Source organism: Sparus aurata, chromosome 23, assembly GCF_900880675.1.
Source record: "Sparus aurata chromosome 23, fSpaAur1.1, whole genome shotgun sequence".
In the NCBI taxonomy this organism is placed as follows: Eukaryota; Metazoa; Chordata; class Actinopteri; order Spariformes; family Sparidae; genus Sparus; species Sparus aurata.
Genome location: NC_044209.1, coordinates 2746513 through 2772863, shown reverse-complemented (window position 1 = coordinate 2772863; position 26351 = coordinate 2746513). Strand labels below are relative to the sequence as shown.

At 43.5% G+C, this 26351-nt stretch overlaps 2 protein-coding genes across 16 annotated transcripts in view; both read right to left on the bottom strand.

Moving 5' to 3' along the window:
* Positions 1 to 1252: 1252 nt before the first annotated feature.
* On the bottom strand, positions 1253 to 5822 carry hoxb2a (homeobox B2a). The gene is made up of 2 exons (XM_030406480.1): positions 4346 to 5822; positions 1253 to 2826 (listed from the first exon to the last, which is right to left on the bottom strand). Exons 1-2 carry the CDS (start codon positions 4827 to 4829, stop codon positions 1985 to 1987), a joined length of 1326 nt encoding a protein of 441 aa, XP_030262340.1. The 5' UTR covers positions 4830 to 5822; the 3' UTR covers positions 1253 to 1984.
* A 4417-nt stretch (positions 5823 to 10239) lies between these two features.
* The window catches only part of hoxb3a (homeobox B3a), an 89967-nt gene continuing 73855 nt past the window's right edge, over positions 10240 to 26351 (bottom strand). For 14 of the 15 annotated variants that reach the window (XM_030406662.1, XM_030406664.1, XM_030406665.1 and 11 more), the window contains 2 exons: positions 18746 to 19458; positions 10240 to 14141 (listed from right to left, as the gene is read on the bottom strand). In XM_030406662.1, coding sequence (XP_030262522.1) covers positions 13285 to 14141; positions 18746 to 19337 — 1449 coding nt within the window. In that variant the 5' untranslated portion in view covers positions 19338 to 19458 and the 3' untranslated portion in view covers positions 10240 to 13284. Of the gene's footprint in view, positions 14142 to 18745; positions 19459 to 22400; positions 22546 to 26351 lie in introns of those variants that run through there. The other variant, XM_030406674.1, reaches the window with a different exon arrangement.

Genomic DNA, 26351 nt, shown 5'->3' with positions numbered 1-26351 from the left:
TAATAATAATAATAATAATAATAATAATAATAATAATAATAATAATAATAATAACAACAATAACAATCATCATCATCATCATCATAATGAAGAAATAAAGCAAACCTGCCTTGAATCTGTAGACTACAAAACAAGTCATTTGTTTGACTATTACAGGCACACACACATTTCCCTCACTCCCTCCCTCTCTCTTGCACACACACACACACACACACACACACACACACACACACACACACGCACACGCACTATGCCTGTCACAGTGAGCCAGTCATCCTGTAATGGCTGCCACTGCTCATTGTTCACATCCTGCTTTGTCTTCAGCGCCATTTTGACTCTGCGGGAGGAGGAGCAGTTAGCATCATATCCACACACTCTAATGGCAGGCAGCTAGCCATGCTAGTTTTCTTCACATAAAAGGAGGAAAAATGACTATACCAGACTACAGTCAACTTTCCTACCATCAAACTAGAAGGAGGATGAGCTCAGCTGCACTGTGGTGAGCTCCAGGTCTCACACTTTCAGTAAAAGGCTGCATTGTTACTCTGCTGATTCTCACATGGTGGAAGGCACTGCTGGTGGAGGGCCTGTCTATGCTAACCATTAGCTCCTACTCAGAGGCAGAGGGCTACGCATGCTAAGCTAACGTGTGAAACAACATCCTGCCTTGGCCTCCTCATTTTATCTGCTCTGGAAAATATCTCAGTCGTTCTCAAACTCATTTCTTCAGAGGTTATCTCTGTGTAAACACAGGAGTTCAACTACACTGGACCATTCCAGGCTATTTCAGGCTATATGCGCTAGTTTAAGTTGTCAAGTGTGGGAAAACAGATGGAGCTGTGCAAATAAACTGGAAACTGGAAGAACTGAATAAATATTAGAAGATGAAAATATTGTAAAATGACAAATATTTTATAATAATGGCAAATTCTGTTTTAGTTATAATAAAACCAAAAACCTGGAAATTAAAGTAGGCTCTGTGGCAATTGTAAAATGCAGAATGGTGATATGTAAGTGTATGTAATGTGATGATATTGTAAAATAAATTAATTCAAAATATCATTATTACAGGGAGCAGGAGATAATTATACAAATTATAATAGGTCCATGAAAATGCTTTTCGGAAGATATTTAAAATTGCACTGTATTATTAGTGCAGCATACATATGTTTTAACGTCATTGTTAAATAGGTAGGCCTATTCAACACTTAATTCATATAGGCTGCAAAACAAAACGACAGGGGCCACATCGTAAATGTTTGTCTGTTTTTTATTATTATTATTCCACTATGAAAATATATGTACAATAAATAATTTGGATTTTCACTATTAAAGAATCTCAATAAATAAACTAGGGTCTAAAACTCGGGTCATCAGCAGGGCTTCTCTCTCGCCTGGTCTCGTTCAAAGAGAGGATTAATTCATCCTTCACTTTAGATTTTCTAAGAGCAGTCCAGCTTTCTGCACCTAGACTCTGTGAACAGTTCCTGAGAAGTTATTTAAGGATCCATGAAGCTGCACCAGAATAAGGAAACAAATCCAGGCGTAGGGTTCATATTTTTAACAAAAAAAAAATAAAAAAAAATTCAAAAACAAGAAAGGCAATAAATACCTGAAATTTGGAGGAAAAAAAAAGAAGAGAGAAACAAATCCACAACGTTTCGATCGTGGAGAAAAGAAAAATCCATTCCGTGTTTAAAATTTGAAAAAGTTAAATTAACTGCATATCCATAAAACTACATCATAGCCGCAAAGAAAAACCAGCAAGAAGACGAAAAAAATATATTTAAAAACGAACATAATTTTCATTCAGAAATGTTTCAGGAATGTTGCCGAGAAGCTTTTCGGAGTCGTCGCCGAGTGCCGAGTGCCGTCTCCTCCGCTCGATTGTTCCTCCACACGCAGGCCGTCCGTCCGTCCATCCGTCCGTCCGTCCGCTCCTTCACTTGGTCTCACTTTTCGTATTTATTCGTGGCCGTGGTCCTCAGAAGTTGAGGTGCTGCAGGTCTATGGTGCACAGTGTGCTTGTGAAAAGGTCGAAGTCCTCCTCGGAGAAATCCACCGGACTGTCCAAGGAGCTCTGCAGGCTCGGTGACAGGCAGGCATCCCCGGCAAAGAAGGTCAGATCGGGGAGCGTGGATGATGCTATAGGGGTGGCTGGAGGAGCCGATGAGGAGGTGGAGGTGATGGAGGAGTCCCGCTGCTCAGAGAATGACGGATCGGGCGCTGCTACGACAGGCCCGGCCTCGAGCTGCATCAGGCCCGGGTTGTCAGCAGAGTTCGTGGCGGTGAACGCCGGCGGAGAGTGGTGAGTCGCCGAAGCGTCAGAGGAGCCAGATCCGCCTGGCAGCGGTGGGCGTTCAGGGCGGCTCAAACGGCCTCCCTCCTCCGGCGTGGGCTGTGCATTGTCCCCGCTGTCATTCGCGTAGGTGGCCGAAGACGGATTGCCGCTCCCCGACTCGCTCTCCGACGTAGCATCCCCCGTACCAGATGCTTCCAGTGGCTGGCTTGAATACGGGGATGAGGCATCGGCGCCTTCGAGCGGCTCGAACCCGCCCGGGTCGCTTGATTCATGGCCGCCTCCACCACCTCCGTCTCGGTGGTGCGTCGTCTGGCGCTTGTGTTTCATCCGCCGGTTCTGGAACCAGACTTTGACCTGCCGCTCGGTCAGATCCAACAGGGCGGCGATCTCTACCCTCCTCGGCCGGCATAGGTACTTGTTGAAGTGGAACTCCTTCTCCAGCTCCAGCAGCTGTGTGTTGGTGTAGGCGGTGCGCAGCCGACGGGACCCGGCTCCTCCACCGTCCAGACTCGCCTGACTCGGGTCTTCGGGGACACAAAGACACATAAAAGAAGGAGACAGAGATAAATTATGTGAAGGATTTATTGTGCAAAAAATCCTTTTTCAAACTATTCTCATTTTTATTGCAATTTTATATTTCGTTTAAACTTAAAATTATAATCTACTTCATGGGTGCCCTGTAAAACCTCTGCAGTTTTATTGCGCGCACGATTTCAAGCCAAGGAAAAAGCTGCTTCTGCATCGAGCAGAAATCCCCTCGGCTCTTCTGTCTGTAATAAAACAGTAATAAAACACAAAAAGTCTCATAAAAAATACTCCTTCCAATTACAGTAGCAGCTAAAGCCATAACCATGAGAGCGGAGCAATTTGGTGGTGGTAAAAATAATAATAATGAAAAAAGAAAACGCAGATAAAGACAGATGATCACAGTGTCTCTTCTGTAAGCCTGCAGTGCAGCGAGCCCGCTGTGAGGTTGCAGCGTGCGATCAGAGATGCAAAGAAAGAAAAATAAATATATCACGGGAGAGGGAGGAAATGTACAGAGAAATGTGGGAATGTCGGTGTGAAGCGAACATGGCGGTATCTGTCAGAAACATAACCTAACCTCTGGATGGCTCTGTGAACGACACCAGAAAAGGCAGGGGAACTGGGCGAGAGGGGAAGACGAGAAAACAAGAATTTCCATTAAAAATAGAGAAAGAGAAATAACAATGCAGTGACTGTTATGGAGGTCAGTGTGAAGACAGAAACCCGGGAGAATGAGATTTTGTGTGCAGTGCGGGTGCTGCGTGGATGTAGCTTACACACCACAACCCCCACCCTGACATATTTTGCTCGGTCGCTTTGCCTCGCCATTATATTTCCTGCCTCCATCCAATATGGCTACCATCTCAGTTGTGTTGTGAATTTATAATATCAGAGTGATGGTGGTGGTGGTGCTGCTGCTGCTATCAAATCACAGCACCCAATGAACACAAGGCTGCAGCATCAACCACCTGCAGGGCGGGTAAAGACTAAAAAAAGCCTTGCGCTCTTTAGAGATACATGACTCTGGGTTGTGGACAGGATACATTTTGAAAATGTAAGCTACAGATGATACAGAGGATGCCGGGGCGAAAGCTTTGCACTCGGTGTTCGGATTATTTTCTACATATTGACTGTATGTATGATTGTTTAGTGACAGAGGCGATGTGTGTGAAATGGTGACGGGTTCAAATTTAAATGCATGATGATGAGAGAGTGTGCATGGCACTGCAGCATAATGCAGTGGTCTGGATATGGCTTCCCTGTTGACACAGCATCACAGCACTGCACAATACACACACACACACACACACACACACACACACACACACACACACACACATACATACACTATGGGAGAAAAAGACAATGTCATCTAACCACATCCATGCTGTGTGCGGGTTAATTCTGAAATGAAATGGAGATGCAGATAGAGAAATGAAAGCACAGCTGTGCCCCCCTTACACTCCCACCACACACACTTCCACACACCGGCTCCCAGCATCCCAGCATACCGACCTGTGGGCGACTCGATGCCCGTCGAAGCGTACCCGGAGGCGGTCGGCGACGGGGAGGACGAGGCAGGGGGGATGATGGATCCACCACCGCTGGAGCTGCTCCCAGGCTTGGGGCACTTCTTTGATGACTTCTTCTCCTTCATCCAGGGGAATTCGTGGGCCAGCGGACCGGCCGGGGTTGCCGTGGCCGGGGCAGGGGCCTGTCCGGGCGGACAAGGCTGCTGGGCGGCTCGGTGGTGCGTCTGGAGGCCATTAGTGGCGGAGGTTCTCCGGTTCTGCTGGCTCCTAGCAGTCGGTCTCGGCTGGCTGGCTGTGCAGGGGCTGAGGCTGGGGATGGTGTGCTCGAAGGGAGGCGGAATTACTGTCGACTCCTTGATTGATGAAGTTTGAAATGACTCCAGGACGGCGGGGAAGGACGTCAGGCACTCTGCTAGGGACGGCTGGCTGTTTATAAAACCGATCTCCCTCTCAAATTCAAAATTCATAGCTCCCTCACACCGGTTTCAGCCTCAAACGGCGAGACCCCCCGAACAATCCCTTCCCAAAATAAAAAAAACAAAACACATGCACACACACGCGCACGTCCGCACACGCACACAACACAATATGGCTTCTTAAAAAAATAAAACGAAAGGAAAAAAACGCACGGGCATGTAGGCTCCCGACCGCAATGGCGTGAATGCGGTGCGGTATAATAATTGTGTATATTGGTGATATTACTAGCGTATGGGGACCTGGGTAGGCTAAACTGAAGAACTATGGGGCGAAATTGCAGCCAATTCCTGGTCATGTGACCCAAAACAGCCAATCGAGGGGGCGGGCCTGGCGACGGCGATGGCTGTGGGAAGCAGCATTATTATTTGTCCACCAAATGCTGTGGCAAAGAGGGGCTATATCACAGGATAGCTGCTATTGTTTTGTCCTAACGGGGGGTAAATTCAGCGGGGAAAAAAACGGGAAGGCGGCCGGTCACCATGTGCGCCGTGTGGGCGGCGGGTCTGCGCGTCTCGGCCCGGTGTTACGCACGAACAATAGAGCATCTCGGGCATTTTTTCGGTCCTCTGGGTGATGTAATGACGGTTAACATTGGGTGAACGGAGCTGGCCAGCGCCGTTTACAATATGGCTCCTCCAAAACAAAAAACAAACAAAAAAAACAAAACAGTGTTTACAGCACTCAGCTCATTAATCTTATAAAGTGTGACAGAGGCTGAAAATCGTGAACTTAGACACGGCAGACTTGGAGAGGGTTTTAGATGGCACAGCAGCTCAGGATGAGAGGATGATGAAGATTTCTACTCAGCTGTAGTGAAGATGAAGCACACTGGCTTCTGACTGAGCACAGAGACAGAAACTTAGATTTAACTGTGAGGAGAGGCAGAGAGGGAGCCTGTTGGTGTGTAAGTGTACACTTTTTTTAATTCAACTTCTTCATGTAATTGGGATTCTGCTGTTTTTCTAAATAGCTGTCCTGTCCTGCCCTGTCCTGTGTGTGTGTGTGTGTGTGTGTGTGTGTGTATGTGTTTGCGAGATAGATAGAGGCTTATATAGCTATTGTCTAAAAATAATCTCACTAAAATAGTCTCCTCACACAGGCTCCAAAAATTCTTCTAGCAAAGCTGCCATGGCTCGCTCACTCTGTCTCTCCAGGATGATGTGTGTGTGTGTGTGTGTGTGTGTCTTAAAATGTTTGGTGTGTTTACGCAGAGGGAGAGAGAGAGAGAGAGAGAGAGAGAGAGAGAGAGTTCACAGCGAGGTCGCTCAGTAAAACTAGAAAAAGGAGGGGAGATCGCAGGAGTCCTGTTCCTGCTAATACTAAAAATAATATTACAGCAGCAGTAATGTGACTGCTAATGGTAAGTGAGAGTGTGCTGAGTGGCCGTCAGACTCAACAGGGCGCACATGTAGATTTTTATAAAGATCAGGAAGGAGTTTAGCAGAGGATATTTTGGGGAGGGCCCGAGGAGCCCCGAGTGGAAAAAAAGCAGTGCGGTGATCAATCTTTCCCTCCCTGCAAAGGGCCTGACAGCCGCCCCTCTCTCTCCCTAAATAACAAGAAAACTTCCAGTCTAACTCGCACTGTCCTTCTAGCCCCACTATTGCTTTTATTTTTATGTGCACCTTGCTTTTACGTGCAGCAACTACGCGCCAAATTACGCAGAATTATTTGATCAAAACGGCTCAAATACCAGGGCTCAATGGATATAAACTATTTGGCTAGCAGCCCCCGTCTCCCTCTCTTTCCCATGCCATTTGGCTTTGCCCCTGGCTCTGAAAAAAGAGGCAGAAATGTGCGTGGGAGTGAGGGCCATTGAGCGCAGTAGAAAGCCCAGGCAGTGAGTAGGCCGAGGCTGCATGAACACAAACCACACACACCAAGTGCAAACACAGAAGACACAAACTGCTGACTGAGCTCCAACATCACAATAAGCTGCTGTCTATTCTTCCTATCATTTTTACTCTTTCAAAATTCACTGGAACTATATTTTTTGTAAAATTCTGACAATTTACTGGGAGTTTCGGTGGCGAGCGGGAGTTGTTTTCTTAATGCTCGTCGTTGGGAAGCGTGGACGGAAAAAAGAGGATTTGTAACTTTTATTTTCATTTATTGTATCTAGCTTGATTTTAATTGTATTTTAAAACATTTCAACTTATCAATTGAACTGTCTGTTCTTTTGTTTTGACGTTGGGTGATAATGGTAAGGTAAAGACCTGCCCTACTCAGTAAATAGCTTTCGCTACAATTCAAAATGTCATTACAAGTTATCATTATTTGAAAATTTTGATTGGTCCAAGACCTGTTTACACTTTTAAATAATAATCATATCTAGTTCATGAATTGTTATCCATCGATGTGTTAAATCTGCTCAACAAAAATGGCCAGGATTTTTCTGCTACAAGAATTATTATTATTATTATTATTATTATTATTATAATAATAATAATAATAATAATAATGATGATAATAATATTGTTGTCATTGTTGTTGTTGTTCAAAGTAATAGCTAGTGCACCATAAGACAAGACGTCTGTGCACATCTGCCCTGCCTAATATATCTATCTATTAAATCATTGCCGTGGTAATTTTTGAGCTGCAGTCTATGTGCGGGCTGCAGCGTGTCCTACTGTAGAACTGTACTGTTTTTTGCCGTGACTGCGTTCCTGAAGCAGAGCCGAGCTTTCCGTCTGTTTTTATGAGGCAATAAATTAGATCCAATCTCTGCTTATTGGTGTTTTTATTGTCTGTTAGTCCAACGGAGATGTAAAGGGAAGTGCGGCCATTATTTATGGGAGTCTGATTTATGTCCCAAGTTTTTATGCTGCTCTCAGGCCTCTGAGCATAAGCGCGTGCTGGAGAGAGAGAGAGAGAGAGAGAGAGAGAGAGAGTAGTAGTAGTAGTAGTAGTAGTAGGGTGGGGGTTACAGACCATGTGACCAGGCCTCAGGGCTTTTCTTAGTCATAAACATCTACACGGGACAGACCGAGCAGGAGGACCAGCCTGTGTTTGTGTGTGAAAAAGAGAGCAAAAGAAAGCTGAAAAGAGAAATGTAGAGCTGGAATGTCTGAGCTGTGATCTCTGCTTTTGGCAACCCAGTGTCTACTCTGATTCAGTCACCGCAGTGTGGGTCACATGTGACTTATCTCGAGTAGCTCTGTGAAAAAAGGTGGAACCATTTAGCTCCCCAAGAGACACACACACACACACACACACACACACACACACACACACACACACACACACACAGTGCGTAACAATCCGTTATTATAAACACAAATTCAAACGGTGACATTTTTAAACTGTCAAACAGGAGAGAGTCTGCATTGACAGCCAAAGCCATACAAGACATCTGTGAAAGGAAAGGCAGCACACTCAGAGTTACTCTGAGTGATTGGCCACAAGGAGATAATTTAAATTCTTAAAGGAATAGTTCAACCAGAAATTAAACTTTAGTCCTTATCTGCGCATCCCAGTGCTTTGGAGTTCCTAAGTCCACAAAACATTCCTAGAGTTTCACAGCAAAACAGCGTTGCAGCATTCTCCTAAACAACTGAAGTAGCTGGGTACTGAGTTGGCATAATCCTAGACTAGAAGTATTAAGTTCACAAATTGGTTTCAAAAGATATTATTTAAACCTTCTGCAAGCAGTCGACTAAAGCACCCAGACAGGGTGTGTGCTAATACTTTTTGCTTATTGCTCACCAAGGTTTTGGCTTTAAAAGGGGTGTCAATAACACGTTTTAAATCAAATTTTGATCTCAGGGCTAATGGAGCCAGATGAGCTGCATGGAGCCATTTTATTTTGTTTCCGTTGATTTTTTTTTGGTCCCAGCTGCTTCAGCTTTCCAACACTGTTTCAAGAAATGGTTCATGGAAAAGAAAAACCTGACTTGTGAAATTATTTTCAAGTTTCTATTTGTAAGAAAAGTTAATTTTTGAGTCTCATTCCCAGCTCGTCAAATTGTGACGCTATGGTATGGCGGCCTGCAAAAGTGTCAGTTTTTGACAGGTTGGGAAACCAGAGCATCATTATTTGACAGTTGGGAATGAGACTCAAAAATCGACTTTTCTTACAACTAGCACTTTAAGGTCCCCCCACTTTATTACAAGCTGAGCTACTGTACAAGTCAGTTTACATATTATCCATGGAACTCGCCCCAGATCACTGTTGATGAAATACAATTAGCAATGTGGAACAGATGTCTCTCATGTGAAATGTCCAAGTAGGACACTCAAACAGTGTAGGTCGTGTGGTCTGGGGGCTGTGCCCAAGCAGCCCTCCTGCAACTTTGCAGCTCCAATAACAAGTAACTTAACCAGGAAACGTTTCAGTGATGGCCTCTATTAATTTCCCCAAAATTGCATATCATTTTTGCATAGATATGACATCATCATCAGTGGGATTCATCAAATAAATATAAGTGTATGTTGATATAAACACTGGACACTTACATATCATGACTAGCTCTGAGGGAGTTTGAGCTCTTACTGTCAGTGAACACAAACTTTGACAACAGTTGGAGATGTCAGACAGAAACAATAGAGAAAGCTCTCTGAGAAACCAGCAAAATAAGTAACCACCTCCTTCCCTGTCTAGACTGTAAAGTATAAAGAAGAAGTTTTCCTTCAGGTTGAAATGTTTCCTTTCACTTCTGACATGTTACATATGGCTCCTGGCTTCATGATTGTTCTACGCTACATTTAATTATTAGGAAGGTTTACTGACAATGTTGCTAAGATTTAGCCTGAGGTATTGACCTGATACTCAATAGTGTCAGGTCATCCCTCATGACATGCTGTTTGAAAGAAGTCAGCCTAACACCAGATCTAGAATTCATAAACATTTTCTGTCTTCGGGTACTAGATCACAGACCATCTTCTCACTGTAAACATCGGTTGACATATGTGCAATAACCGTGTAAGATTGCAACAGTTATTTGTACTTTGAAAGGTTTTGGGTTAAATAACAGCGATGGGTTGTTTCTCTAAAAGGTTTTCAGTATCTACAAAAAACTGTCATTTTTTGTTCTTCATCACTTTCTGTCACTGAGGGCAGCTGATTTGAAAGGATTTAGAGGAAATGATTCCCTAACTGCTTCCATTCAATCTCGATATCAGTGTAAATGTACACCACCACAGATATTGATTAACTTGTGTCGAGTCTAGGCCTGATGTAAAATCATTTGCATATTTTCTAGTTTACAAATTTTTCCCAGCTCACAGCCAAGAGCAGTCCAGCAGAGCAAACTGTTGTTTGCATGTTGCCATGAGATTCAGTACACTTTCCACCTGACAGCCTGACAGTGTTACTGCCCCATCATATGGGAAGGTGATGTTTTAAAAAATAATTTCGAAAAAATTCTTTACTCCTGAGAATCATAAAAAACTGACAATAGCTGTGAATAACGTAACATTTTATTAAAGAATTGTTCGACAGACAACTCTCCCAACAATGAAAGAAAAAGGAGCTACAAAGGACAAAGAAAGAAGTTGTTTTTCTCCAAAAAGACTTGTTCTTTTTTCCAGCTAATATTTTGTCTAAATTTCCGACTATGCATGGACAGGTCACCAATCCCCATCCATGCCTTTTTCCTTGTACAAGCCAAGACATTTATGTACAAGGGTCATTATAGGAACATAAAAACTACTTATTTTCTTCTAAAATACAAGAACTAAAAAATGTAACTTCAGTACAATGGACAAGAAGAAACACAATGTTGTTTTTTTTTTCTTTCATAACAGGTAAATACTAAAAAAGTACAGTATTTTTTCTCGATATAAATACATGAAGGATAAATAATAATAATACAAAACAGAAAGTCTTTTTAAACCGGCTATAACAAATAAATATTTATATATGAATGTTCACTTGAACACACATTGGCGAAAGACGCTTTGATTGGAGGGCCTTCCGTCTTCAAAATAAGATTTCATCATTATTATTTTTTACCTTTAACCATCAAAATGTAAACTCTAAGTGCAACAATGATGCCCAGACGTGAAAAGGCATTTGTGTAAATCTGCACTTTTAAAAACCGTACAACAGGTTTATTTCCAGAAGAGCAGAGGGTGAAGTGAGGGTCAAACACACACACACACACATAGAGCTACAGTCTTCACAACCAGACTGGAAGGGTCTCGTGTGTGTTGACCCAAACTCTCCTCACCGACAGTTCAAACAAATAAACCCAGCTGTTTTCAAAATGTGTGACATTCACATCAGCCTAGATTTCTGGGACATGCATTTTTGTTCAAATATATACCCTGTATCCACGTTAAAAGTCAAGATATGAGAGAACAGAACAAAACAATATAAAATGTGGACTTTCACACATTAGTGTCTGCTAATGTAAGTGAACTCTTCCATAGTGAGACAGAGAAAGAAAGAGAGAGAGAGAGAGAGAGAGAGAGAGAGAGAGAGAGAGAGACAGAGGGCAATGACTTACCCAAACATAAATAAATAGTGTTCTCCACTCTTATTATTTACCCTGTGTCGATGATGTGCTAAAATAAGAACAGTAAAATGTCTCTTCCATGTCCTCTCATGTGTTTGTATGAAGTTGTCAACAGCTGGTGTAACCTGGCTGTGGAAGTGTGTCAACGAAAGGAAGCTAGCTTAGCATTGCTGTTTGTATATGGAGGAGTAATTGGCTAACGTAGCTTAGCACAGATGTGTGTCTATGGGAGCTAGTTTAGCCTTTGAGCTTGTAGCTTCTTAAACCCTGTTCGAATGATGGGAGGGTGGTGAGTGCATGTGTGGTGATGGGCCTGTGTGTGTGTGTGTGTGTGTGTGTGTTTGTGTGTGTTGGGGGGGTCTGTGGCGGATTTGAGAATTTTTGCCTTCTTCAGAAGCCATGTGCTGCTGCCACAGACAGGAGACAGAGGGTTAGTAGTGATTCAGTCTGGACGGAGAGAGACGGGTACGACACGAGGCACAAAGAGACAGTGGATGGTAGACTGTCCAGTGGTTTTTATGTGCTTCATTGAACGAGGGGAAGTGAGGAAGACAAGTGATGCCAGCTCCAGCCATATATTTCTGTTGTCTCTCTCTCTCTCTCCAGCTGATGGAGAGGCAGAGCCTTCCACATAGCTCAGCTTGGCTGACAACAACATGTGTTGCCTGGAGGGGGAGAGAGCTCAGCGTCATAAATCTAACCACCTCGTTAACTGCCCATTAAAATCTCAACTATTTCATTTACCAGGCGGGAGAGCTGTTTGTATATGTGTGTGTGTCTTGGGGGGAATTTTATTATCAAAGTACAATTTTAAAGCACATACTAGCTCTAACACAGCCATTATTTTTATAACATGCTAGCTGAGCTGCTGCCCACACAAAAGCTGATTCAATAATGCATTAGAAATCCAGGGAGGATGACTTCTGTGACTGCTGAATAATACTTCTGCATCTTTTAAATTATTTAAAATATAGAAAATTATGCAGAGAGATTTAAAAAACTGACATCTCCTTTGTTTGAATACAGAAGTACTTAGTGCAGTGTTGAGGCTGCTGTGCAGTAGATTATCAGACTAATGACTACTGACCAAACAATGGTGCTCACCACACATCTTGTTATGCCAAACAGCTGCCGATATGTCTCTACACCAGTGCCACACGACGGGCTTCCTGACATTCCTTGTCCCTGGGGGGACGTGGGAGACAATTGACTGTACACCTCATCTCCCACGCCTACAATATGCTTGACTGCCCTGGGACCAAGAAATACACTTTGAGAAGAATGCAAATTTCCCTAAGAGGATTCATGTTGAGCGTGTAGGTGTGCCAAAAGAACACTAAAATGATTTTAAATCACTGATAATGTATTTAAGGACATTAAGCAGTTTTGAATGTGTAAGTTAAGTAACTTTTCTCTTTTTTAAAAAATTGAAAGTTAAACTAATAATGTACTGTTAAATGGTAGACAAGGTTTGGAGATGTCATGTTTTAGTAGTAGAGAGTCAGTTAATAAGTTTTGCCCCAGCTTTAAAAAAACATGGAAATGTTTTGGCAACCACCATTGATATCAGTACTTTTACAGGACAGAGGTGGACCTTTTATGGACTCTTTTGGCAACATGAATGGTTTCAGTCCATCACTGTTACTTTATCATAGGCACAGCCTTGGCCTCTCAAAAAATAGATTAACTCCACTGTAAAGGTAAAAGTGAAAGCTCGAGCCCTAATCAAACCTGAAGGAGGTACTGATGAAGGCAGTGGAAACAGGGTGGAGCTGGACAAAACCAAACACTGATTGTGCCCCTTTGTGGCGACAGAGCACTGGACAAACCACTGGATAGTTCCTCTCTGTCTCGTTCTGTCTCTGCTGCCATCCCATTGCAGCAGTTGAGTCCCCACGTGATAGTTAGTCTGTTAGTGAGTCACGTCGAGTTACTTTTTCTGTTTCGTCTTCACTATTTCCTACGTTGTCATTTTGTTCCAAACCTGCTACAGGTGAGTGAGCTTGGGTGCTTCCTGGATTCTGCCCTGAGTCGAGGTGTGGTGCGCCGACAGCTCGGTGTACGTAGGGTGTGTGGGCGGGTCACAGGGACCAGGGGGGCCCCCTCCGCCCACGTGGTGCTGGTTGGCGGCTGACATGGGCCCTGCACCATTGTAGTCCATGGTTTGGTGGTGAGGTGGCGTGGGGCCGAGGTGGTTTAGCCCGTACATGGAAGGCCCCGAGCCAGGCATGGGTTCCACATAGCTGCCACCCCCCACGTAGACTGGACTGGCCTGCATATTGGTGGGAGTCCCATAGCCAGTGCTGTTGGCCTGCACTAGGCTGTGGTGGGGATGGGGGTCGCCATAGTCTGGGTCTGGGGCGCCATACTTCTGCTGGGGAGGACAGCCCTTCACTGGGACATTGGAGTAGGCAGTGGACATGGAGTAAGAAACTCCCTGGTGGGGCTTGCCGAAGGATGGCGGAGATGGGACATCGTAGCCTGATCCCCCTCCCATGGGGTGCATTGAGTTGAGAAAGCTGGCGGAGGACTGCATGGTCAGGGGTGGGGAGCCAGTCGGCGAGGGCCCTCCAGAGCTGGAGCTCAGGCCCTTGGACTTCTGGTCCTTTTTGTACTTCATGCGTCGGTTCTGGAACCAGATCTTAATCTGGCGTTCAGACAGGTTAAGCAAATTGGCCATTTCCACACGGCGTGGTCGGCACAGGTACCGATTGAAGTGGAATTCCTTCTCAAGCTCAACCAGCTGTGCGCTGGTGTACGCTGTACGAGCCCGCTTCGATGACGCTGATGAGCCACTAGTAGGGCTCTTCTCCCCGCTGCTACCACTCTCTGCTCCACCTGAAGCTGAGGAGAGAAGGGGAAACATTATGAAGAGAAAGAGCAAGTGAGACAAATGGAGAGACAAATGGAAAAATGGAGAAGAAAAACTCTTAAAAGAAACATGGTGGTCTCAAAAAAATCCCTAGAAAATGGAGATAGTAAAAGTGAAAAAAATGTACAAAAAAGAAGAAAACAGTACAAATGAAAACAATGCAGATGAAATCCAGGTATAATAAAAAAGGTCAAAGATTATAAATATTGAAAGAGCCAGAGAGGAAGAGAGAATAAAACACAATCAAGCTGCATGCTGGTGGAAACTGAGAGCATTCAGGTTCTTAATAAAGCAGATGGGGGTCCAGGCATGCCGGCGGAATTATCCCTTGATATTAGTTGTCAACACTTCATAACAGTGGCAGTTATTAAGAGACGGAGGCCCCGGCGCTGGCCGAGGGCAGCTAAATTGCATCTTGACTGGATAGACAAACCCCCCACAGCAACAGCAGCTGTAGCACAATGACTACAGCAGGAACTGAGGCTGATCTGCACTCACTTCAATCAGCTTGCCAAGAAAAGTCAAACTTCTCACCACATTTATGTGATGGTTTTCAGTGACCGGTGCCACACCAGTGGAAAACTACCTGATGCACTGTTCTAAGTAAGGACAAGTGTAAATATTTTTTTTTTCAAAATGGTAATGTTACTCTCAGCAGGAAGCTAATCAGTTTGTCTTAAGACTGATAAACCTCAAATCGGCCAGCTGTTGTCACTGCTTTACAATACATGAGATGACACAACAGATTTTTATGTTTTTATGTTTTATGTCTCAAACGAGCAGCCACAATTAACTAACACATGGGTGTATATTATCAATATTTGTGGTTATGATAACATTTTGGTCACCAAAGTCATTGCCAAGATTTTGGAAAATCTGTGAAAATAGATCCTACAAGGGAACAGTTACGAGTGGTCATGGGATCAGCCAGGTTGGAAACAAGGTGACAGATACACAGTGTTTCCAGCAGGTACAGTTACGTCAAACTGATAGTCCAATATGACAGCCCTGCAGTAAATCCTCACCTTGATGAATGTTCTAATGTTCAGAGGTGTTAAATTATTATTATTTTAGACCATTTTATATAGTATTTTGATGGGTGCTGGAAAACTTATTTCATCATGCTGAGGGGTGTTTTATTATTATGTCCAACTAATGTATATCAATGAGGCTACAGTAAATACTAGAAACACCTGTCTGTATAATCCAATAACATAATGATTGACAAACTACATCCTCTCCAAAAGGACAGCCCAGTTGTTAGAATAAAGCATTAACATGGTATATTTCTGCGAATCACAGATAGGTTACATGTTTAGGTTTCCTATGTATTCTATCAACATTTCAACAATGCGTCCTATCATGTTTAGATTACATGTATGTGTTCTGAGGTGGAAGCGATGGTAATGGCCACCAAGCGAGCGACACTGACAGTGTTTCCACATTAGACACCACAACATTTTCCAACTGTGTCTGTGGCAACAGAACCAGGCAAGCCAAAACATAATCTTTCTCTAACCAACACTTGAACCAACACCTCCTTGAAACAGATTCTACAACACTTAGAGCATTAGAGCCTTCATGGTGGTAAGATGTCTTATTTTTAGCTGAGTGAACCTAATAAACTGGTAACTGAGTGTACATATGAAGATCAAACCCAGAGTGAGTGATGTTACATTAATGCTTCAGTTGTACAGAAGATCAAAGTAACGTGTGTGAGACTGGACAACTACAGTCACGACTGAAGCAGAAAGTCCTTTTTAAAACTGTGATCTGATAACAGTCAAGGGTTAGCCTTCACTTTCCTTTTCTTATAAAATCTGATTGACTTTGGAGGTTATTTCTACCCGTCAGACTGTCTGAACCCTGGTGTTTCTTTCTGCTTTTCCAGATCCCAGAATTGAGTTTTGTGTATACAGTGTTTATTATAATGAGTTATAAAAACATAATCTAGTTTTACTTTTGTCTTTACAGAGTGGTCATGCCTGGTGTGAGCATCATTTGAACACAGCCATTCTGAAGGTTCCGTGTGTCAAAACAACTTACTTACATGATGGTTAGTTTGCTGCTAAAGTAAATGGCTGCTGAAGTGGGCTAACTTTACCAGCAACAGATGATACTTTGTTAGCTCTGTGCTGGTGTTTTTTCCATCTTGATGTTTATTCCAGACTAAACAGTAGTGCTGAACTCCAGTGCCTCTTCCATCTCTCTTTGTGTAACTAATACGCCTGTTATGGAAATGTTCCGATGTATCTACTGTATGTGTATGCATGTGCCGTGTTCACACAAATAATTGCTGATGCAGTACAGTTCAAAGCCAGCACTTAGATCCTATCTCTCCATAATTGTATCTTGCTCAACAGTATAAACAGTTGAGTCTAGTGTTTATTTCTAGGGACGGGGACAAGAGGCAGGAGAAGTAACCATCACATCATCTGTTTTACAAAGCGCTGACATTCTCAAAATGATTGTTTCAAATTCCCATCAATAAACAGTCTAATCTTCTCAACTCTATGCCCAGTCAACTAAAAGCTTTATGAATGTGAGTATGAGACTCATATTCATTATGGCAGAGGACAAAGTCTCTCATTGATAATTACCAATTCAAATAATATATCTGTCTGTCTGTTATCACACAGTCATATGATATTCAAATTTATCATCCTGTTGTATTTCTTTCAAATATCTGCTTGTCATTCTCCCTCTCTCCGAAAATCTATTCATCTGTTATCGTACATTAAATTCATCTTCATATCTCCCTCCTGGAGAAGGAGGAGAAAGTACATCAATGAATGAAGGGATGTGTGCTGGCTACTGGCTGCAGGTTTGTGGCAGGAGGTTAGCCAGACTGTCCTGTAACTGACTGTGCTGTTTCTGTAATGAACCCATGACTGCTCTGCTGTTATTGAGGACAAAGTCCACTTAAAGTCTTCTAACTGCTATGGAGGTTTCTTCAGAGAGTCCAACTCTTTTATGGTCCTTTTGCTTAAAATCTGACACTTAATTCAGACTGAGTGCTAAATATTCAAATTTGTACTCTGCTAGATCTCAAATGATCATGAACAATACTCAAAATATCCCTTTTGGTTATAGTTTCTATGAAGTCCATGTCTATAATGCAGGTGTTGTAATGCACCTATAGTGCTGTATATCAAACTTATATTGTCTCATTGTGATGCCAATGTCTATAATGAAATGAAACAGAGGATAATGTATGTTAGTGCCTATTAAACTGAGTTATATGGTGCCTATACTTATAATCAATCACAAATATTCATAATGTTGTTTATTTAATCATCACACATGATGGGGCATTTTATGATGGATTTTAATGCCAAGTATCAATATTCTATAATTGCTGGTTACTCACTATTTTAAGGATCATAATGCATCAAAATTCTCATAGCTGTAATACATTATATTATTTTAGAACACGTTATAATAATATTTTTAGCACATCATAATGTAATTGTAAGGTACTGTACATGGCCTTTTTTTCTTTGCTTTTAAGAACAACTCTTACTTTGTTTATATGTAGCGTATCCTGCCACCTTTCTAGCTTCCAACTGTGTTCTGGGACCTTATTTTCCTCTGAGAACAGCTCGTTTATTCACTTATGGAAAAACACATATTTCTGAGTTCATATTATTACCTGATTGTTATTGTACATATTACAATTTGGAGTTTGAATTTCTGCTCCAAAACTGCATAGTGCCCCTTTAAGTGAAAAAAAGTTTGATCAATCCAAGAACAGCACATAATATGTTTTAAAATTCACGTTTTTACAGGCAGTAACATAAATGGTAGTAACGTTTATAATGCACTATGGGATAATGACTGATGATGATTGTCCAGGAGTGCTTATAAATTTTACAGTACAGTACTATAGGAGAAATGTTCCACTCTGTAAGCAGACTTGGGTAACCTGAAAGGTGCTATATAAATTAAATGTATTATTATTATTAAATATGGCGTATCATAAGTATGTTCATAATTGATTAGGATGCATTACAGACTTCATTATGGACTGGGCTTCATAAAAAGTGTTACATTATTATTGGAAAAGACACATACACTTTTTCCCCATGTGTTGAACAACACTGTATGCCTCCTCCCAGAACTTCTGCGCAGGGCGTCTAGTGTTGGTTGCCACATATGCACAGGTATTCTACAGTTTGATAATAATAACAACTAGTTTGATTAGTCGCCTGTGGCCATTTCCCTGTCTGAAGCAGTGCCTGTGGAAACCTGTTCTGTGGTTATAGTGACAAACTCTTTAAATCCTCCAGGGATCTGGAGCTTGAAAGAGGATGGTGATAAGAGAGGTGAGGAAAGAGGGACGTTGAGATGGGAAGGAGAAGACAGGATAATAGGAACAAAGACGCAAATGAGAAAGTAAATTGGAGGCAGGAATAAACAGAAGGAGCACAGTAGGAGCTGAGGAAAAGAGTAATGAAGACAACAAAAACAGAGAGAGAGACTGGTATGGGAGGAATAATAATTCTGCTAAGCCATGGTGTTTGAGGGGGTGGGTCAGAGACAAAACAGACAGAGAGACAGAGACAGGTGTAATCACCATTGCCAGAGTTGTTGCTGGGGGAACAGTTTTTCTGCTTGGTTGTCTGCCGACACTCTTTCATCCAGGGAAAGATATGCTTGGCCAAGGTCGGGTTGGGGGGCAGTGAGGAAGAGGAGGACGATGTGGAGGACGATATGGAGGAGGAAGAATTAGATGACTTATTTGGGCCTGATTTAGAGACTGAGGAGGCCCCAGCACTGCCACCCGGCTGCTGAGCCCCGTTATTACCATTGCTGGGGTTGGGGGGCAGTGGAGGGGACACCTGGGAGCCGGGGAGGTGCTCAGGCGGCAGGCTGGGCCGCATGCAGCTGCCATTCAGCTCCTTGGTTTTAGCTAACTGCTGCTGCTGCTGGTGGCTGCTGCTACTGCCCAGTGACTGTAAAGAGCAGGCAGAGCGCTGGTACGAATCCACATCCAGATGGGTTGCCGACTGGAAAGCCGGCTGGTGGTGGGACACTGGGACCGGGGCATCGTAGCCCCCAAAGCCGTTGGCGGCTGCTGCTGCTGCCGCTGCCGCCCCCTGCACCTGGTAGGACGAGTAGCCACCGAAAAGCGTCGAGGAGTTGTCGTAGTATGTTGTCTTCTGCATTTCTGAGAGAAGTGGCGGCGTCTTCTTGTGCTCCGGTCCTTGTTGAGAGCCACTGCCGGAAGACCATTTGGTACCGGGGGTCACGTGACGGTGTCTCTCCAACGGTCCCCTGCAATCTGACCTAAAAGGTTAGGAGAGGCAGAATAAAGAAATAAGACAGATAAATCCATCTTCCTCCAATGAAAGGCAACATGACATGAATAGAAACCACTGCTTTTCTTTTCTCTCCTCCCCCTCCCTTCTCAGCCCTCTGCACAGCCTGCAGATGCTCTGGTGGAGGGGGCACGAGGCAAACTGTGATCCCTCTCTGTACACACACACACACACACACACACACGGAAAGATGCATTTCCATTAAATGTTACTTTAAGTCACACAGTAATTAGACAATAGGATTTATATCATTTTTTTAAATAATTATTATTAGTGGTAATAATAACATAGGCTATTTTTTCATAATATTAATAATGGTAGCTGTTCTGGTTGCTTATTTTTCAGCAGTTGGATGATGACAATGTTTCACTTTTGAATCTCTGAAATGATAGAAAATCTATTTTCAGCATGGTTTTAAACTTCACTGTTGGTCACATTTTTCTCCGTATTAGTAAATTTCATTTAGAGCCTTACGTCTGTAATTAAAGTGCTACCCCATCATGTCTGTTATTCATTCCGAACGAGACATTTTGTTGTTTAATGGCGGCAGTGAATGTGGCCTCTGTATATTTCCCTTTGTGACTGATGTAGGTAGCCTATTTCTGTCAACCACTGCCTCACACACATGATTTACTGTATTCCGTCTGCTCGTCGTTACCTCACTCATCCTCACTCATACGAGGCTATCTCCGGAAGCGATCATTGCTGCTGAATAACACGCTATTCTTGCAGCAAGGTAGATTTATTTAAACAGGTCAGAGGAAACATGGCAGCGGTGTATAGGCCTATTACTGCGCGGTTTTTGTTTTTGTTTTATATTTTATAAACGGAATAACAAAGAAATTACGCGTTAATGATACCTCAAATGTCATTAAACTGTCAACCTCAGATGCATGAAATAAATCTCTAAATGTATCTATCGGTAATATTTCTCATATGCACTTTTGGAAAATCGGGTTCGATATAAAGGATGTAGGCTAAATAATTTCCAGACGGTACTATTTGGTTCATATTGTGGGTCGAAAGAAAGAAAGAAAGCAAGAAAGAAGCTTCACGACTCAGTGATTCATTAGGGTCGAGTAGCCAGAGTGCTCTATCATGGGCCCCTTAAGGGAAAAAGAGAGGAAGAAAAAACAGAGCAGTGTTAGACCCCGTAGACTCCTATCTCGCGCTCACCGCTGGGGTGGGCCTGTGGCCGCGAGAGGCCGGCTTGTCAGGCGCGAGAGAGCACCTGGCATTCATTTCTCCTCTGGAGATAAAATGTTTAACAGGAGAAGTGGAGTTGAAGCGGCTCTGCTGCCTCCGTCACCAGACACAAGCCGAGCCTGTGTGTGCTAGAGCTGCAGCTAACTCCTGAAGCGCACCATCTTCATTTACCAGTAATTAATTGCCAGGATTCATATCGAACGACGGCCCACACAGATATAATGTAGCCTTCAATTCTATTTACCTGCACCATAAGATCTGACATTTTGGGGGTACCTTTAGAAAACAAAAAGGGAATTAGCTAAAGTGCGCAGGGCGATAACACCACTGTTAGATATTTACAGGCCTGCGCCACAAAAAAAAGAAGCTGAGCTGAAAAAAAGATTCAAATAATGACGTCTGTCCGTGTGGCTACACGAAATGTGATGAAAGTTATATGCTGAATATTTTTTTTTTAATTCATGTGCGTGCTAGGCCTAGATTACTTTCCCTACATAAATAAATGGCTAAAAAAATATGATATCCAAAAAACAATATTTTTATAACGGGGTAAAACTGTGATTTCTTTAAAAAACATTACTCTTTTTTTTTATCACACAGAGCAGCTTGACTTCAGCTCTCAGCACGTCACACATGTCAGCCATTTATCTTTCTAGTAGACAAGCTGGAATCCTAATTATTTACTCTGAGGAATAGTCCAAAGAGAGAGGGAGAGGGAGGAAGGGGGAGAGAGAGAGAAAGAGAGAGAGAGAGGCCGTGGCAGTGAGTGTAGGAGGAATATGTTATTAAATCATATCGCTGTTTCACCATTAAACGGGACACGTAATGTCTCTGCCCCTGGCTTGTAGGGCTACAGCTTAATACAATCACCAACTTTACTAGACGCCTCCCTGAATAATCCACTTATAGTGACAGAGAAACAGCCACCCAAACAAAAACAACAGAGAGACGGGAGGGAGAGGTCGGCCTTGGTGTCCAGTGTCTGTGTTTTATCCTGGGATATAAAATTACAAATGGCGCCTGCCATGAAGAGCTATGCAGGCAGGGAGACAGACAGAGGATGCATTAACTTGGACAATCCACATATTCCTTATCCCATTAACAGGCACACACACAGAGAGGGGCCAATTATATGGAGCCGAGCCCATAAACAATAAAGGATTGGCCTGATCAGAGCTTTTGTTGCTATTTCCATGGCCTCCGTGTAGGCTGAAGTTACCAGTGTAGCCTCCATGTGTGAATAAAATGATAACATCTAAACGTCTTAGCAAGAATTAAAAAAAATGTCAGATATGATCAGAATGATCAAGCGGAGGCCCGTGGGGATGAAACAGCAGGGGGATGTGGATCATCCAGAAGATGGAAAAATGGTCGGCCATTGCTTTGTAAATAAATAGCATGTAAGTGAGGACGAGGCAGGGACAGAGGAGGAAAAGAAATGAGAAGAAAAACAGAAGAAAGAAAAAGGACAGAGAAGGTAGGCCGAAAGAAGAAGGGGGGCTGCTTGCGGCGGGTAGCTACGGCAGCTTAAAGCATTGTGAACTCTTCTTGAACCGGGATTGAAGCCATACGGGCCATAAATCACTGAGCCAGCCACTCCGCCGTTCACAAACTGCACAGCGAACAAACACTCTGTATTTCTGGTTTGTTGTTGAGCTCGTGCATTACCGACTGGCCTGCCTGCCTGCCGGTAATGCTCCTTACCTTCCTTAGCCCCGGTGGTCCCGGTCCAGTCCGGCACGCACCCGGCAACACCGCATCACAGTTCAGTCCTCACACACGTCGCCAGGCAATCAATAACAATAATAAATCATTTAATAAATAACGAATCCGCGCGCTTCCTCTCCCGTTTTCCTCTCCTCCTCCTCCTCCTCCTCCTCCTCCTCCTCCTCTCTTCTTCTGTCCGCAAACCCCCTGCTCCTCCGGTGCTGTCTGAGACTAGCACGGCAGCTCACCGCCACAACAACACCTCCTGGAGCCAGCGGCGGCGGCGGCGGCGGCACACCGGGCTGCGCGAGGGCGGCGAACCAGACACCGTGTGGCATGAACGGCTGGCGGCTGAGAGAGCTGGACGGACACGAGATGTCGGTGGGGGGCTCGATACGCGGGCAGAGTTAACGGACAGGCTTGGTGTAGGCTACAGGCAGGCTAGCTAGCGCACGAGCTGAACGAGCTTACCGGGAGCCTGCCTGCTGCCTGCTCGCGCCCCCGCCCCCCCCCCCCCCCTCCACCCTCCGCCCCAGCACCAGCGCTGCCTGCACCGCTGCTGGCTGATAACAATGGCCTCAAAAGTCTGTCTTTTTTAGCCTCAGTCGCTCACACTGCCGGCCAGGGAGTCAGTCAGCCTCTGAGGAGCAGGTCCTCCGCGAAATATCACCCCATTGCATTTTGGGGCGGTTGTTCGTCCTTCTTTTTAATCTCCTTCTCCTTCTCCCTTCTGTCCGTGTCCCGGGGTCTCCTGCCTCTCTCCCTCCGCGTCTTCCTCTCCGTCTTGGGTCTGTGCTCCCGCCTCGCCACGGTCTCTGGAAAGCTTCGGGCGGCGGGCTTATTCCACACGGCTAGCAGCAGCAGTAGCCGACAGTAATAGTTGTGGTGGTGGCAGTGGCTATCACAGTAGGTATTCTCATTCTGTTGTTGACAACAACGGGGGTGTAACGGAGGAAATAACGGGGCTTGACTTGCGGACGCGTTGATTCCCCCATCAAACAGCTCAGCGTCACTCACAAATTATGCTAATGTCACTGGCTGGATGACAAACACGCAGGCAGATATGTTAGCTCTACAAACAGCAGAGAGGTTACTTGTATACGTCTTTTAAATGGGTCTTTCTTATATAGCACTTGGGTTGACTCTTACACCAGGGGACTTTTGGCCTAACTTTTACGCAATAAAAAACATGTCATTTTGTTCATTTGTCTAACTTTTATTTGGCCCTTATGATCTCTCTCCCTCTTAAATACTCTGATTTTAAACAGCACGGTCCTCTTGTGTAGGTTGGAGTCCATCTTTACCCTGGGTTCTCCTCCTTTCCTAATTTGGAGGCTGGCAAAATAAATCTTACATCAGACTTCAACAAGGAGAACTGTAGTAGCCTAGTTCGGCTATGATATCGTTTAAGTCTATCATTCATAATTTCAGTTTCACATAAAAGGTTAGCAGTTCCTGTTGTTACTTTTTTCTTGCTGTAGATAGTTCAGTAAATTGAATTCGAGGTAATAATGTCGAAGAAGGCTTACAATTTAACAAAAGATATAAGCTACATATAAAATAACAGTCTAATGAATTCAATATGTTATACCCATCTCAGAAGCTGTATTAGTATTGTGCAACAACACAACTGAACAGGTTTTGGACGGATGGACGTAAGCGTCATTCTGTGGTTATTTCATAATCTCTTTTCTGTATACTGACATCTCTCTGTTACATGGCAACATTTAAGCTTTTATATCAAATGTCTTATAATATCTATATTTTTCATGTTTGTAACTATCTACCTTCATGTCCAGTAAGACTGTCACTAAAAATATAAGCGGCATTTATTTGACAAGTGTATTAATTAGTCGAGCAGCCAGATCTATGAGTGGGGAAATGTATGTCTTTTGGGACAAATCCCTTTTATTCTGTCTGCAGTTTGCTAATCACTCACTTTTTATGTCAGTTTGCTGAATGAATGTATGAATATTTTGTGATATTTTACAGCCAACATGTCTTTTATTTTGCTCTATCTTTATGTATTTATTTTATTATTATTATTGTTTTAATTATTTTATCATTGTTTTGACAGAGCCCCTCCTGTAGCTCATTCCATGTCTCCCTGTGGAAACTAGACTTCGTCTGTATTGTTAAGATTTCAACACGTCGTTTCCCCCTCCTCCTGCTTATGCACAGAAAAGGGTAGAGAAAAAGAAAAAAAAAGAAGCCACAGTGGAAGGGAGGTAAGTGACAGCAAAGGTGCAGACAGCAGTGATAATGAAACAAATCAAGAATAGGCTGAAAAAGAAGGACTGACTGAGTGGAGGTAATCTTAGAGCTTTACATTAACTGGTATCTTTAAAGAAAGAAAGCATAAGAAGAGAGAACTTCCCTGTGTTTTGGCTGTGAAACACATGGGAGGAAGACAGGAGCAAGTGCAGTAACATCTGAAGAAAGAGGTGAAGCTGGCTAAAAAAAGCTACCAAGAGTGACAAGAAAGCCCAGAAGGAAAGAGGCACAGAGAGGTGAGACCAGAATGGAAATGAAAATATGAAGGTGTCTTACAATGTTTTCATAACCCCCCCACCACCATCACCACCGCCACTCACACACCTACACACACACACACACACACACACACACACACACACACACACACACACACACACACACACACACACACACATTAACTCTAACTCTCTCTCTCTCTCTCTCTCTCTCCCCCCCCACTTCGCTCTATTTTTATTATTCAGGACGCTACCCCTGTCGTTTATGGCTACGTAAGATTTATGAGTTTTCTCGCACCCAGAGCGTGTGTGTGTGTGTGTGTGTGTGTGTGTGTCTGTGTGTGTGTGTGTAAACAGCCCAACTTTAAAACAGATAGCATTCGCTGTGGGCTGCTGAAATGAGAGGATGAGCTCCGTGTAGGTGGAAGGTGGGAGTCTGAAAAGTGTCCGTCTGCAACTTTTCCTTCAAACCAGCCTTTGTGAATGATTTAACTGCTGCTGAAAATCCTCATTACTCATTAACCAAAACACTAATCAGCGATTTTTTTGTCTCTCTCTTTCCTTTTCTTTCCACTGAGCAACAGTGTGGGAAGAGATGTGGAGAGCTAAGCAGAGCGGATTACGTGTATGTACTGACTTGTAAAAGCACGCCGGTGCTTGTAAAGGATGGCACTTATTCTGTATTTTCCTTGGATGGCAGACGCGCATCGACGGCTCCGTGTTTCGGATCGAGTCACGGATATTGGGTTTCACAACTGAAACTCTGTGCCTTGCAGAACGGTGGAAATCCTCCCTCCATTTTTTTTCTTTTTCCCCCTCAGGACTTTGACATGTAGGCCACTGAGGATGACACCAAGGAATTTCCGCCTTCCACGGGATCTAAAATAATATTTGACGCTCAGCTTCACTGTGTTTTGTGCCGCTGTGAATGTCCAGGCTAAAACAGTGTTCACAAATGAGGAATTGTTTGTCATGTGCGGGCCTTGATGTGTTCTGAATGAAAATAACTTGAAGCATTTCTACAGCTGTGACCTATTGTATGCTGCTGTTAGCGCTAGTTTCAGTGCTGTTGCCTCTATATATAATATCACTGGTAGTGTTCGCATTATAGTGACATTAGCGCAGTTACAGCGTGCTGTTTTAATAACTGTCTTCTCAAATGATGACTGACCCTGCTGCGGCTCTAACCCGCGGCCATCACACCGCCCTTCACACCTCTGGTTTATATTACATTACCACGTGTCATTACATCATATTACACCACGCACACACATCATGCATGAAGGACAAATATTTCACATGCATTTGACTGCAGCCTTCTACAATGTTCAGTCAATTTTTAAATAAAACAAATGATTTATCCAAATCGTCTGTTAATGTTACAAAGCCACCAACGCTTCCGTCACAGTTTTCACATCATATGAACTGCGTGAACATCACGTCTGCCCTGTTTCTG

Bases quoted from the DNA above. Each gene is read 5' to 3' on its own strand.
- hoxb2a (XM_030406480.1), bottom strand. From the start codon at position 4,829: ATGAATTTTGAATTTGAGAGGGAGATCGGTTTTATAAACAGCCAGCCG. The intron at 2,827-4,345 runs GTCGGTATGCTG...GTGTCCCCGAAG, and splicing joins GGGCATCGAGTCGCCCACAG to ACCCGAGTCAGGCGAGTCTG.